The sequence below is a fragment of the Anopheles ziemanni genome, chromosome 3 (assembly GCF_943734765.1).
Source record: "Anopheles ziemanni chromosome 3, idAnoZiCoDA_A2_x.2, whole genome shotgun sequence".
In the NCBI taxonomy this organism is placed as follows: Eukaryota; Metazoa; Arthropoda; class Insecta; order Diptera; family Culicidae; genus Anopheles; species Anopheles ziemanni.
The window spans coordinates 18,658,135-18,674,071 of record NC_080706.1 but is presented as its reverse complement, the minus strand read 5'-3'; the positions used below and the strand labels follow the sequence as shown (position 1 = coordinate 18,674,071).

The 15,937-nt window shown below is 46.7% G+C and overlaps 1 protein-coding gene across 1 annotated transcript in view; it reads left to right on the top strand.

Annotated features, from left to right (window-relative positions):
- Positions 1-15,937, top strand: part of LOC131284286 (A disintegrin and metalloproteinase with thrombospondin motifs 9) — an 85,940-nt gene that overhangs the window by 45,724 nt on the left and 24,279 nt on the right. Inside the window, 3 exon segments of the mRNA XM_058313140.1 lie at positions 761-959; positions 4,577-4,593; positions 10,349-10,367. Coding sequence (XP_058169123.1) covers positions 761-959; positions 4,577-4,593; positions 10,349-10,367 — 235 coding nt within the window.

Sequence of the window (15,937 nt, the reverse complement as noted above, 5' to 3'; positions counted from 1 at the left end):
ACGTTAGTTTCTATGCTTCTCTTGGAGTGTATCATTTGATTGCAAACATGGAGATTTGTTTAATTCCTCTATGCGGCCCATTGAGTATTGAAGTTGGATGATTTTATATTTCAACTTTTTAATAGCTAAAGGTTTTACTTGTTTGCTTCAATCAAATATTGTTTATGAAGGTTTTCAGTTCATGGTTATCAAACATATTATATCGTTTCTACACCATCATAAATAACAAGACCGGGCTAGTGTGGAAGAACTGTCTCATCGAAAAATAAGCCGAAAACATAGAACACGAGGATGTTACCAACAGTATTTTTTCTTGTATAAAGATAAGAAATTATTCCAACACGGATAAAGGAATGTAGCATGAAAATATGTCTGAACGTACAGCCCAGTTTTGATTTATCACCCGACTTCAGGCTAATTGCAAACACTCATCCTTGTGAACATGAGCAAGCCAGGTCGCCCAAATGCTCCCTTGCATGCAAATCTTCCCTTTTGCCCATAAGAAAAAACACCCAGCCTACCAATCCCTATCCTAACTTCGGTATCCGAGTTCGTCCGACATGAAACTGTCACTTTCCCGTGGGTGTCTTTGAATGTCAAACCGAGCGTATGCCGTCCGGACGTGGTCGTTGCCAAGCTCAGATGAACTTTACCTTTCACAACCACTATCTACGAAAAAATACGATCTTTTCCATAATGATCTGTAAAAAAAGATTCCCGTTCTTCATGCGTTATTGCTCTCTGCCCTTCTCCTCCGTAGCACGGACACATCGTCACCTCCAACGGTTCGTTTCTCATCGAGCCGGTCCAGAACGCGTCGAGCGGCGAACCAAACGTATTGCACCGCATTCAGCGGTTGTCGGCGGAGAAGAGCGGCTACGGACCCGATGGCCGCATTGCGATCGACGGACTCGGAACTTTGGCCGAGGATTGTGCCGTTCGGACGGACCACGAAACAGGTAAGTTCATCCGTTAAGAACAGCATATAAAAAGTATTTTATCGTAAATTTAGCCGAAAAAACTTTTTTGCAAACTACGGTTGAATTTTCGTTGAAAGCTAAAAAGTAGTTCCTTAGTTTAACGCACATGATTGAGATGTTGGACAAAAAAATAAGATTTTCAATGGAGAAATAAGTGTTTAATTATTTTTCGCAAGTATTCACATTCACGCCCTAAAGAAAAAAGAACCCCAAACTGATTCCATTTGCAATTAGTTTAATAGTAATAGCTACTTCAATAGTTGTATTTTTTACTAAACAACACTGATTGCTCTAATTTTAGAAAAACAGACAAAACATCAAATAGCATTGGCTTTGTTTCGCACTATTGTCTAGCTAGCCTTTACAATCCAAAACAAAGGTAAAAGTTGCTTGCAAGCTAGAAAACAGACAAGTCGGCAACCCGTGCGCATCCGATTCGCTTATCAGAGAAGCTTGCGTGCTCCTGAATGAATCCTCGAACATCGTTCGTGAATGAAAAAACAAAAAAAAAGAAAAATATGCCAGTCACAAATAATGGGAGCAACTAACCATTCTGTCGCTAGCGACCGACAGCCAGCAGTTGTAGCCGGTTCAAGTTCGTTTGTGCTGACTACGGGGCATGTACGTGCCCCCGGATTGTTCCCATTTTCATTCACGTCGAAACGCCACATCCGGTGCAACCGGGGGCGGCGTTCATGTGATCCTCGGATGAGCTCCCCAAGCGCCGGAGAAACGCTACTTGCCTATTTTGCATCTGCGGCCGCAAATCGTGCATACAATCGCGATGCATTCCACCGGGCCGATGAACTAAGGCACCGCCTGCTGCTCTCTCACCCCTTCACCGCGTAAGCGTTGATAACCACAGCTCCGCCAAAAGCCATGCGCGTCGACGGTACGACGGTCCCTGTGGCCCCTATGATTGATTACGTATTCCAGCTACATCAGCTTATTTATGTTTCCCGCAGCCCACTCGCGAAAACACACTGGGAAAGCTTCGGGGATGGCGAATAGAACGGCCGGGACTGGCAATAGGAACGCAGCTGGCGCGTTATACTACCCCATAAATCATGTACGATCTGTCAACAATTAATCCAGTCAGTCAAAATACGACACGCACGTTCCATACGCTGAATGTTCTGGTGGCGATCGTAAATAATATTGCTGTGGCTAGATTTTCATGGAATGAAAACGGAACGGGATTCTTGGGAAAACATGAAGATCTGCAACTCGCTGCTTCAGTGTACAGTAGAGGCAAAACTTTTCGCGAATCCAAAAATGTCTGTCTATTTTAAAAATGTGAGACAAGCGGGTTATTTAATATTCCTGCATCGAATCAATCGACATCATGTCGCGTCCAGCACGTGTGCATCAGTTGATTGTGATCAACTGCAATCCTGTAGTCGCACTATTTCTAAAGCTATCGCTCCGCCGCACGGAGCCCGTTCGCCGGCAAAGCCAATAAATCTCGCAACCCATCGAACCGTGTAACGATTGGTCATCGAAACTCCGACCACACAACACACTCGCAGCTCGTCCGCGCTGGACGCCAGAACTGCGCTGACCCCAAGCCACTCGTGGTGGACCTTTTACGCCGTCCCGACAGCTGTCCGCCAGACGAACTGTCCCGCCGGCCCGCAGTCTGGCTCGAATCCCAATGCAATTCGTTATGCAATTGCTCGATCGCCGTATGCGAGATGGGTATTCATTGCCAATTCTGACAAGCGCCGTGTCGCGGCACATTCTGCCCATGGCTCCGCGGTCCGTGGCGTAAATGAGCGACGGACGACCCGTCGGTGCTGGTAACGAAGCGTGGCTAATAGGTATCACAACATACATACGTTGCTAGCTCATTAGTTTGTATCACCTATTCCGATCGTGCGATCGATCAGGAGGTTCGGCGGCATCGGAACAAACAAGCAGAAAATACTCTGACCACCGCACAGCCGGCACCTTTTTGGTGAGCTTGTGCCGTCCTAGCAACTCCCACTACTAATGTTGAGGCGAGTTTTCCGATATGGCTAAACATTATTTTTATTTTTTTGAAGATCTCTTACTCACCCTGCGATTTTTTCCTCGCTGGACCACTTGGAATGCGGAACTTTGTTTACATTCCTTTCCATAATGGTCGGCCACATCATCATCATCATCATCATCCTCATCCTCATCATCATCCTCTACATCTACTGAAAGCAGGGACCTACACACCGTACCTGTGTTGGAATTTCATACTATAGATTGGTCAGCTGCAGTGTTTACCAAACATTCTAAACCAACCTGTAGGAAAGGAATGTAATGCTCCTGGTGTGATTAGTTTATCTCACCTTCCACCGCGTCTTTCACCAGATTTGCCCACCCAGATATCGTGTGTTGCCATGGTTCCAACCCTGCACCGAGGAATGTTTACCATATTGGCCCATTTGGAGCTCCGAGTGATTGAGTGAGTGTCCAAAACTTGCACGCCCTTTGCGGTGCGTAATTGGTTCTTTCTTTTCACATTGTGTTACCGTGATCATGACCCTGCCCGGTGGCCGGTTGATAGGCAGTGGGTGAGTGGGATGTGGCCCGACCCCATTCGCGGGGGTTAGGGCCGCCCGACTAATCGGGCCAATGTGTCAGCCCGTACGCCGACGTAATTGCCCGGCAGTAGACTTTTCTATTCCGAGCCGAAACGGATGATGTCAGTTGGCCGCGTGGCGTGGAGAAGAGATATAAAGAGTGGAGAAAAAAGCGAGACGGCCAATAACTCGCATAAATTCGTGCACAAGGTTAATTCGTCCGCCAACCATCTGCACGGCATTAACCGACGAATTTCGATTGCGGCACACCGGAGGCAGCTCGCAACCGTTCTCCAATCTTTGTTTTTTTGGTGCGTAAAAGGGCAGCGAAAGGAAATCTTAACGTCGTCAGCATCCTCAACACTGGCGGCCGTAAATTATCACCCTTTGGAGAATCGTGTACGGTGGCGGAAATTTATGCTGGCTCGTATGAAAACATGAAACAAATTTACGAGATTCCAGGGAGCGAAGGTTTTGTTTCGCCAAAAGGACAGTAGAACAAACGTTCAAACGAGCTGATGGGAAATGCTGTGAAGTGCACTCTCTTTCACATGTGTTTCTCATCGAAAAGTTTTTATCGCAAGTAGAAGGCCGTAAAATATGAACATTTTCGAATCAAACCAGAAAGTTTAAGAATAAAACTTTCAACACAAGTGTATTAGATTAACATGCACGCTTCCTTTCTCGTGAGACCAGCGAGACGAATATTCAATCTACTCGATTCCTACAACAGTTCTCTTCTATGCCTTATCGTGATCTCCACAACATTGTAGGCAAAGAAATGCTTTCCCTCTCTATCTCGACCTAAGATTAATGTGTTTCTTCCAACCGCAGAATAATTTATATGAACAAGGAACGAACGGAGACGAGCTACGATCAGCCGAAGGGAAAATAGTGCTTATCATAATTAACCTAAGAACGCCCCCCAATCTCACCCACCCAGCCCCTCATTTCACCCGCACTCCCCGAACACCTATTCGTCCTACCAGATGAGGTAGCAAAACCGTGGTTAAGTTGTCCGACCGGCAGAACAGTTGTCAGCCGAGGAGCTCCGAGGCGTTCCATTACACGGCTCTCCGATTATCAGCGACATGATCGAACGCAGCCAATTTATGTTTATTTTTTAATTTCGCCCCCTCGAGGCGCTACCGACGGATGGATTCTGCAAAAGGGGGCGCGCAGATGCAGATAATCGGCCGATAAGCGTACGGAAAGCCTTATTCCCCCCTTTTCCAAGGGTCTGGCGGAAGGACGTCCGAGCCATCGCCGCTAGACGTAGTGGCTTCGTGGCGCAAAAGGGCAGAGATGGCGCTGCATAACGGGATGCGCTTGTATCGGAGGCGATCGGAGAACGACTTAATCAAGCGGCGAAACGCGTATCTTGAGGGAGGATTTCGATTTCGATAACGTATCCCGTCCCGGGTACTCATCAAGTTGTACGGGGAGCAGTGTTAGTCACGAGAGATGTGGCATGTCTTCGGATGCGAAAACAACACTTCCATTCTTTGAGTACAGTCGATTTCCAAATTCACTACTGCATGTAACTTTTTCGACCGAAAGCCGAAAATAATATTCATTTGTGTTAATTTTGTAAATGATTTCTTTATTGAAATCCACTTCATCTACAGTAATTTAACTTATTTATCCATTAATTCATTTATGAAATGATATTCCATATTTCTATAAGGAAACGAACAAGGTGCAATATTCGCGTTCACGAAATTCCACGCTCTACTGTATCCGTTCCATCAGACAGATGATTTATACGATCCAAGTCTGGACAGCCCTTCAATCTTGCGCGTCTCCCAGACTTGCTGGCGGCATATTTGCATAAAAAGATTAAATGTTCCCGCAAGCCTGCGCAACAAGGCATTGGGAGGTATTGTTAAGCAATCACGGGCCCACGCGAGGTCTCGTCCCTCCGAGTCCTTTCATTCATACGATCGCGCGTTCTGCCTGCCCGTCCATTCAACATAACGGCAGCCATATTGCGCCCTCCCAGAGCCCGAAGCCCGAAGGAAGGTTCGTAAAGATATTTCGTAAACGAGCCGCAGCAGAAGAGGGGATGTGGGTCGTTTGCGTCGTAAAATCTAGTTGTTGGTTGTCTTCACGCAGCGGATGATCCATCCATTATGGATCAACAATCTCCCATTCATCACCCGACGGTGACTTACATCTCGCACCTTCGGCGGCCGTGGTGCATCGTTCTGATGTTTTTCCTTTTCTTCGCAGTAATTTCCCAACGGATTTCGCACGTATCGTCGTTCGTGTGTTGCATAATTCGGTACGGATGCGACCCGCACGCGCCCGCCGCCGCGCACAGAAAAACTCTTTACTTTTCCAGTCGTCCCACTTCCGTCGTCGGGCCATCTGCCTACAGGAAAAATGCTAAATGTCTCCTGTAGGGAGTAGGGAACACTCATACACGAATCTTCCATCGCATGGCGGCGAACGCCCACTTGACGTCGTGCGAAGGTGCGTAACGTTCGGTGCCGCAAATAATACGGATATAAATTTGCACAAGCCACCCTCAAGTGCAATCAAGGGCCAACACCTTCGGAACTCAACGCGCGAACCTACCGCGCCCGGCTTGTGGATTGTTTTGTTTATTTTTTGAGCGGTCGGGTAGGAAAGTGGCCTGACGATTTGTGCGTTACGAGCAAATTGAGGTGTGCCCGTGTGGCGGTAAGGAAAATTTACAATGCTTATAAAAAAACATTGTGTTTGTGTAACGGGGTTCCGTAAGTCAAATGTGTAGGTAGCTAGCGATATCACAGCTAGCTAAAATCAATTTCCATTTAAATAATCTTAACCCGACCTGTTTACCCTTTGACCACCGTGCGGATTTTAATCATTATAAATTGAGTCAATCACCAGTCGATTGCCGCACGTATTGAACTTGAGTGAAAAGCAAATAAAATCTTCAATATTCTGTTTTCCCGTTAGAAGTTTCCCTACCTCCTTTTCCAACCGACACTGTTTCTGATCCAACTTGGCGTAAATTCGCTTAACTATTTTAGTAAACATCAGCATCAGCCAACCAGACTTCGGGTACCAGTTTACGAATCAAACCGTGAAACGATCACCCCGAGAGGCCAAGTACGAGAGCCAGTTGACTCGCGAGCCAGCGTGGACAAAATTGCGCAATTTTCACCTCCTCGGCCACCCCATCTATACCCATTGTTCAGAGACGGTTTTAAGTTCTTGGCTTAGGGAAGGTTTGCAAATGGATCGCGCTCCGTCACTTCACCGACTTACCGCTGAAAGACACCATTTGATATGAATTTGGTTTCTTTTGCCTTTTTTCGCGTTTCGTCTACAACACCCAGCATAAAGCACGCACTCACACGCGGCCCTTCATCATTGCCGCCATATGCGAGGGGCGTTTAGTTGCGCTTGTCAATCATTGGACGGCTCTAAACATGGGATGTAGTCGGCGGGGAGTGATTTTTTTATTTCTTATTTGTTGCCTGCCCAACATAAGCCTACATGCTGCCTAAGCGCTGGTACCAGGGGAAGGGGCAGCGGTGGCGAGAAAATTGATAAGCAAACAAATTGCGCTACGTTCGATCCAATTGAGCAAAGCATAGCGCACGCGAGAAGAGCGTATCGGATGTATGTGTGTTTTTCTTTCTACTATTTTGACCATCTTTGCGTCGTTTTACCTACGCTCGACGGAGTTGGAGGGGTTTGTCTGAATTTGTTATAAAAACAAAACAAAACAACATGATCGCACACCACCACTCACACGCGCATTCGCTCGACGATAAGTCAAACAATCGAAATGTTCGCCGCGCCAGCTTTGATGCGCCCTGCTGGGGTGTCTCTCCCGGGGTAGGCTGACCTTCATATCCCAGCATCGCACGGCACATCACACACATGCTGTTGTGGCTGTTGTTGATCCGTTGGGCAACCGAAATCCATGGAAAGCCCTTCGAAGCCTAGCCCGTTTGGTAGGCCGCGATCGGCCTGTTAAATGTTAAGGTTGATTAAATAAACCGGCTCTGCTGCCGAAAGGGCGCCCCGTTTGCCACCTGCGATGCGCTTCACCGACGATTATCAGTCATGTCGGGTCGTCCGGTGTGGAGATTTGCCACCCTCCCGATGCCTATCCAAGCGAGGTTGAATTTCGAACAGCCGTTAGGCAACCGGCGAACCTTCTCGTCGAGTCGATTTTGGATGCTGATAAGATCCCTTCTGGCGTTTCAGCCTACAGCAACTCAAGATGTTACGCACCGATGCATAATTCCTCGATCGGTTGCTAAAAGTAGCCTCGCCAATTAGTGATAACTTTAAATTTGTCCATCTTCGGACGTTGCGTAAAGTCAACGTTTTCCTGGTTCTTAACGATCGATTACATTCTTCATCATGCCGATCTGGTGCCGAGAGTATCTTCCTCTTACGATATCCCTAGCAACATTGTTGCCCCTTCTTATCTTCCGTTCTGAAGTCTCCAAATCATCGATCTGCTGCGCCCAGCCTGACTTCGTAGGGTTCGCTGTATCGGGGCGAGAACGTGTCAAAAATTAATTTCAAACATTTATGGAATTCTCGCACCAAAGGCTCCCCGCCGGCGGTTGGCCGTCAAACCCGCCCCCATCCTTCCGCCAATCGGAGACGATTGATTGGGAATTGAAAATAGGAACACGCAAAAAAAAAAAAATATCCCCAGCAAACCAACCCAGCCACAGGGTCCTATCGACTACACCTTGTTAGGAATTTCATTCAACGACAGGTCCATGCGGACCGCCGCCTCCCATAATCCCTCCCTTAATTCGATGGGTGTCGTTCGGGTGAAACATGAAATCTAATTATGTAAATTGCCTGCTAAAAACTTTGACTGACGTGTAACAACAGGGCCCCGTGTTTCCTTTCGGGAGGCTGCTTCTTCGTGTTTTATCTACTATTGTCCGGTTCGGGGTTTTGCAAAACGTTTGACTCTTCTATGCGCGATTTTCGTCACGAGTTTCGTAGACCTCTCTCTCTCCCACACCGTTCCGCTTGCCCAGGTCCAACAGCAGCTAAACTAGCCAGGCGGCCTTTCCGTAGTTGGAAACGTTGCCACTTCCCGGTATCCTCGTGCCGCACCGCACAGGAAACACAACTGGTTTCTCTCCGCGCCGAAATTCGTCGATGATTGATCGAGCAAGTCGTCAAATAGGTAGCCCCGGTTGATCGAACGGCTCCGGCACGGAATGATACGGAATTCCGTCCCGACGGATGGGAAACCCGAAAAGGTTAAAAAGGGATAAAAGGGGATGCCGCCTCCCGCGTGCCAGCTGACTTTGATGGGCAACATCTCCATCAGAAGTGGGAGACGCGCCCATGTTCTGGAGAGAGAGAGAGAGAGAGAGAGAGAGAATGGGAGAGAAAGAATAGAAGATAAATTATGAATAAATATCCCTTTTCCACCAAATTGATTGTCGGGGCTAGGAGCGATCTTATCGGATCTGTCTGATGAGTCAATGATCATTATTTTTACGCCGACTTTGCGCATCGACTTGTGATATTGACGATGTCGCACGCGTAATGAAAAATTGCCACACAAAACATATTACAACTAGAGTTGTGTAAATCTGATTCAGATTCATGAATCTGAATGAATCTCAGCCTTATAAGAGATTCATGAATCTTTCGTCGAGAGATTCATGGATCCCAAAGACACACCAACTGATGAAAAGTCTCTATCCAAAAATGGATTGAGGACCCCTTCTGTTTTGTTTTTGGTCGCATTGTCCACGCCTATGAAAGCATCGGGGAGATTCGTGACAGATCCATGAAAGATTCATGAAGATTCATTAAGGTTTTGAACGATTCATTAAGCTTTGAAGATTCGAATTAGCTAAGAATTCTTCTGAATGAATGTTTGGTGAAATATTCATATGAATGAATCTCGCCAAAAGATTCATTAAGCACAACACTACTTAATACTCTTTTTATCTGGCATTACAAACTAAGGAGAGCTTTTTGTTTTACATTGACATAAATTGACCTTCCACCTTTTGCTTATTCAATCACATCAGTAGAGTTATGCTTAATTTACATGAAGTTTTATCTGCGAATTTCGTTTTAACAGGGATTCTTCGCTGTTCCCAATTTAATGTGCCGCATTCTATGCTTGGCTTCCTTTTTTCCCATCGCGAATCTAATGCTAACGATCGTTTATCTAAATTTAACCCTTCGCTTATCGCATCAGTCATGTGCCCCATTTCTTGCGCGAACATGGCCAACAAACCGCACCGTGATCTTGAACTACTTTCGTGGATAATTACGTTTGCGTAAACTCCCGTCAGCCTCTGGTTCCCCCGGGGGACCTCGAGACTTGCGAATGAGATCATTACCACCATTCCCTTCCGTTTTATTTACGTTTTATTTCCTCCGGTGATGCTCCGTTGAGGTTTTTACTACGCATACGTTACTCCCGGGACCGAAAACCAGCCAACATACGGCATTGGTTCTGCAGCATCCAACGGGGCTACAACTAATTTAACGAAACTCGTCCGCAGTCGCTCGCATCCCGGGATGTTTTTTTTTTGACGGCATAACGGTGGGAATTGCACGACCGAGCCAGGGACTGGCGTCCACCTCATCCGTCCATACGGTCCAAGTTCCGTCGGGACGGCTCTCCGCATGGCCAAGGTCGAGTTCGCGGTTCGCCAACACTTTCGGCAATCAAGATTAATGAACCACAATGTTCCGTCTCTCGGGAGACACAAGTGACGGATGACGCATGGTGACGCTGGGCGGGCGGATCGTCACCGAGCATGCACGGGGTGGGGGATGCCGCGGTCGGAGCATTGACACCGTTGACAGCCCGAGCCTGCCGTTTTTGGTCGCCCATCCATCAATGAGTTGCGATCACCACCCAACCCCCCGGTGGACACTTCTGCACGAGCGGTGCCCTACGCCGCCGACGACGACGACAGCGATCGCTCTAACAGCACCCGTAAACAATCCGCTTCCTACCGCCGGACCGATCCCCCTCCCCCCGTGGATCGCCCGGTGGGTGGGGTGGTTTTTGGTGATAAATGTCATATTCTCTCACTTCCGTGGCGATTGCGTAAGTTCTCGCAAGGTCGTTCGCAGTGATGAATCGGTTTGTTTGTTCTCCAAGCCCCCACCCTCTGCTGCCCGGGAGGGAGGAACCCTCTTTCTCGGGAACCAAGCGAAGAAAACCGTTACCGCCTTTCGATGCAAAAGCATGCATTGCTGTTTGAAAATATCTACCTGAAGCTACTACGGGTTACTTTCCATCCAGCTGTTTTCTTTTCAACTGAACTACCTGACAACATTCGCGATATCAGCAAATTTAGACATTTTTCCACCAGTTGATAAACCCCATCCCATCGCTTCCAACATCCGCGGGTGCGCGTGTGCTGCCTTTGTATGTATTGTTTCTATTCTTCCACCACCCGTGGATCAATATTCTCCCTCCCTGATTGTGTTTACCTTCTACTTGGAGAACCAATAAACGTGAGAAACGACCAATAAGCTGTTGACCGCTCCAATGTAAACAGGGTCCTGCCGAAGCGAAAATACAAATCCACTCATCTGACTCATGCACGTGGGATCAGGAGGAATTTATCAACGGCAATGGACTCAAGAAACAAGTCGATTGGCAAAACCAGTGAAATTAATTCAACTAAAAGAAAAGAAAATCATACCTATTTAAACGATCTTTAAAAACAAAAAGAATTGTCAATAAAGCGTGTGTTTAGCATGTCAGAAATAATATTAAACCTACAAAAGGTGGTAGCGTGTGTAAAAAAATATGTACATCCTACGTTTTACAATAACTGCAAATGCTGCGGTCCTAAATTTTCCGTCAGGAATTGCCTTTGCATACTTCGACTGATTGAAAGCGTTAGACGAACAACATTTCAAAACAACACACACCACCTTCAAGGATGAAAAACTATTTGAACCTTAACACACATTAAACGTCCGCTTCGTAAAGCGGTTCCGCCTCCGACCATTTCGTTACGGTTCGTCCCACTCGTCTCCCCCGGTGTGTTATGTAAAATGGGTCCGCTGCACGCCAAGCATAAGAAGTAACGCCCGCCACCTAAAAGCTCTCCAAAGATGACAAACTGCATCACGCTGACGGGGGACAAGACGGGTGTAAATAAACCGCTCGCAAACGGCGCACGTCAAGTAAAGCCCATAAATGCATCCTACATGCTTCACTTCACATCATCACCGCCTCACGCCACTCCATTTCTGCCGCGGGCTTCACCATCGTTCACCTTTTCAAGAGCGTTGCCGACCCGGTGCTGACCGAAATGACAACAACGAAAAAAATTGTCCCACATTGACCCAGTTTCCACGGTGCATGAAAAACGAACGATTTGGTGACACACTTGCAACACGTTCTGTTTTTTATTTTCTCTTTTTTTATGTGTATTAAAAATATGAACCCTTTTGCCAACCCTATGTTTGCCTCTTGCTTGGCTGTTCATCGAGCAGAGCGTGCGCGGGAGAAAAGAATGCCCTGGCCAAACGGGGGGTGTGGGAGCACCGACACCGGGAGCATAATCTACAAAGCGACAACATTAACATAAATCGCCACAAATTGCCCTCCTGTGCCAATGTATGTTCTGTTGTGTCGAGAGGAAGTGAAGTATTTTTCTCCTCTTTTGTCATTCACCTGCCATGACCATGGTGACGATCGATGTTCGCTTCAAACGCGAACCACCATTCGATGGGATTGGTGGGAATTTTTGAATGTATTTCCCCTCTCCACCCCCCTTCCTGCTCAGAGGCTCGCAGCCTCACAGTAGGCTTTGTTGCCAAATTCCAGCATGTTCTTCCGCCAAATTCCGAACCTGTCGAGATGGTTCAATAAAATCACTCTTTTATGGTGCAGTTTATTTTATTATGTTATTTATTTGCATGTGTGTCTTTTATTTTCCCGCACCTGACGACATAAATTCCTCTCCAACCGTCCCCCAAACCTTCCCCACTACTCATTCTCGCGTTTCCTGCATGCAGTCGTGCAACATGGGCGCAATCCGGCCACCGCACCCATGTGCACGAGTCGTGTGTTTTATTATTACTGCGGCCCGACCCTCCCGTCGCCCCCGAAAAAACACTGCCCGCTTCACGATTTTGTGTGATTTTTTTTTCTTCTATCTTGTTTATGAGTGAGTCAGTCGGGCGAACAGGTTGTTGTTTTTGCCGTCATCTTGTCTGCAAGCGACGACGAAACTGAACGACGACCGGAGAGACGTTTTGCCGCTGTGGCGGTGTCAAGGATGGCCGTTCGCTTCTCGAACGACGCTACGGTTGATTAGCATAAAACACCCCGAAAAATAGCTGGCACGACCGCTCGCTTTGCCGGAAACGTTCGGTGCCGAGTGAAGATCGCACCGCTCTTGACCCACTGCACCTGTCGTCGTCGTCGTCGTCGGGACAGGAGTTTTAAATGTTAAATTTCATTATTATAGAATTCATATTAATTAACGACGCGATTGATGGTGCGCTTTACTCGGAAGCGTTGACGGTTTATTGCTATTCTATTTTTATGTAAATCGCGAAATTATTTTTAATCGTCGCTTTAAGTTCGTCGGATATTTGTCAGCCAAAATCAACAAACCTTCCATCAAGTTGATACGTTTTCTCAAAGTACGTTGTTTAACATTTCGCAGAGAAAAGTGAGGAGTTTCAGCAGTTTAGAGCTAGTTGGGACTGAGACGTTTTCTATTTCAGTCATCTTTCACCTTTGCTCGTGATTTATGTCGCGTTGATGAAGATAAATTTACATCATTCTTTGTTTGTTCTCGTCAACGGCTAAAAACCAACTCCAGCAGCGCGATCGCCGATGGTGCCGTTTTATAGGCAACTAATCGATTGCCATTTGATCGTTTCGAGCGAAGCATCCTTGCGATGAACGTTGATCTCGACACCGCACGCCGGAGATACTTTAACGACCCATAAAACCTACCCCGCGGTGAACCTCCTCGCGGAAGAGAACCTCCTCACACTAGCGACTAGCGTTAAACTTGATCCTAGAACGGTCCTTAGGTATCGATCGCAAGAAAATTGATTTGTCGTAAAAACTTCTAAAATAATTTACGAGGAATATAAAATAGGGGGGGTTTATCAAATGATAATGATCTTCAGAAGCAACTTTATGCGACAGATTTGGCAATATACGTTGGGCTGACTATCAGAAACGGCGATCCGCATAGATTTCCCACCTAGAGCCTGCCATTGAAACAGATTAGTTTCCGTCCGATTGAATCGTTCCCACAAGGAAGGCGATGAAACTGTGAACCAGTTCAGATTAGACGTTGATAAACCATTCGTGTCAAGGAGCATCCATTTCGTGCGATCGTGGGTCAAACAATCTCTCCCGTTGGGAAACAGTCGCCGCAAGGAATGTGTGCCGGTTTCCTCACGCTTTGACCCCCTACCCCGGTGGTAATCGTGAGAAACGGAAGGCTGTCTGCACCACGAAACCGAAATCTCCGTCGACCCGATCGAGACTCACAGCTGACGGCTCCCATATGCCGCAAAGTAACACGGTAATGCAATTTCAAGATGCATGTTCCACGTCTCACCGTTGCTGGAAGCATTAAACAAAAAAGCACTGTCTTGTCGTAAACTATTGTCGGTACACCTCGGGAATGGATTAATTTATTTTGAACAGATTGCTTTTGGCGTTGTACTACTCGATAGGATAGTAATTGTGGCCCTATTGGTTTTTATTGAACAGCTCGTTCCGACCGGAGCCTTGGGTCCCCCTGAAGCTGGTTTAATTAATTTCAACATCGTTAAAACAATTGTACAACGAAAATGCCTTTGGTTCCCACCCTCCTACCCGGACTAGTCCACCAGGTGGCTTATCGCAAATGAATATCTCCAATAAAGGTGTTTTACAAGCATCGTTGCTTTTATTTCATGCCCTGAGTATTTTTTTTATCCGCCAGCTACCCTCACCGTTGCCGATTTGTCGAACGGAACGTACGACGCGAAATGCTGCCACAAAGAGCATGATAGGGGGTGGGAAGCAGTGGGAGGACCCAGCCTATGGATTAACTTCTTGTGATTAATTAAACTGTCGATAAGTTAGCCTTTGCCGAAGAGTGCGCGAATCGCACGCCAGCTAACAAGCAAACTCAATCTCGAGCCGTATGAAAAACGGGTTCGTGTCTTGCGCGCGCATTGATGTCTACTGTTCCCGGAGTGATGCGGATAACCGTTAAAGGCGTTTTATGAAGCTTTTTTAGCCTCGTCGTTCAATTTTTATTGCGGGATGTAATTTATATTCACAATTTCGTTTTATCAACGTACTGAAATGGGAAAATTTAAAAAAAATGTTCAAGGAGACATTTTACTTATTTATTTTACGTTAGTAAAACATAACATCAAAATAAAATTATTCGAACAGGGTTCTTCATTTACTTTATTTTGTTTCTAGTAACTGGTCACAAGCGGCATCAGTTGATATAAAAATAAATGTCGAAGAATTATCCCCTCAAGAGTTCAAAAACTAGTTTTCCTATTATTCTTCTAGAATATTCACTCTAGCATGTCTGGGTCGCTCTCTATAATATCAATTACTCCCAAAATGGTCATTTGATTCTATAAACGCCTGTCAATGCCACTTGAGGAACCTATTAAAAGCCAACCACGAACTCCTCACCCATCGCGGGGCAACCTTTTTCCCACATCTCAAACCCACTCACTTGACGGATGAATGGATCGGAGCAACATTGCACGAAAACCTACCAATCGAGACAATGTCCGCAAAATGTGCACCGCACGCTGCATCTTAATTATACCCTCCCGGGGTATCGTTTGCCAAGGAAAAACACATCGCAACCCCGCCGGACGAAGACGATGACATGAAAAGTCCATCCCAAGGACATTCGGAGGCTTTCAACAGGCAACAGCGATTGCTGATCGGCGATTCGATCGGAAGACACCAGATGCAGATCGCACGCGATCGTCTACTACCTCCGTCAAAGCGATCGATCGATTGAACGTTCGTGCTCGTTTAGTTGCAGCCGATCTTCCCGACGATGGGTAAATAGTAAGGTGTGAACATTACACTCCGTATGGGGGCCGTCTTAATAGCGTGTGAGTCGAAGGTGGGCACGGTGTGCAATTACTTCCAACAGCTCGGTCTAGGGACCTATAACAAGATCGCTATCGATCGGTGTCGATATGTTAGGGCATGCTGCATGAATGGAGGGTTTTTTTCAACTGTGATGCTTCTACCTTCGTGAGCTGTACACATTCGGGCGTCATCCTACAGTTTAGCTCCCACAGAGCAGAGTCCAACAGCTAACGAAGAAACCTTGTTGGCATGTTGCAGCAACTGGTTGTGCCAAGCACGGGAACCTGTCGGGGTTTTGCTACTTCGTCGTTTCTGCCTGGCCATCCAGGTTGGGAGGT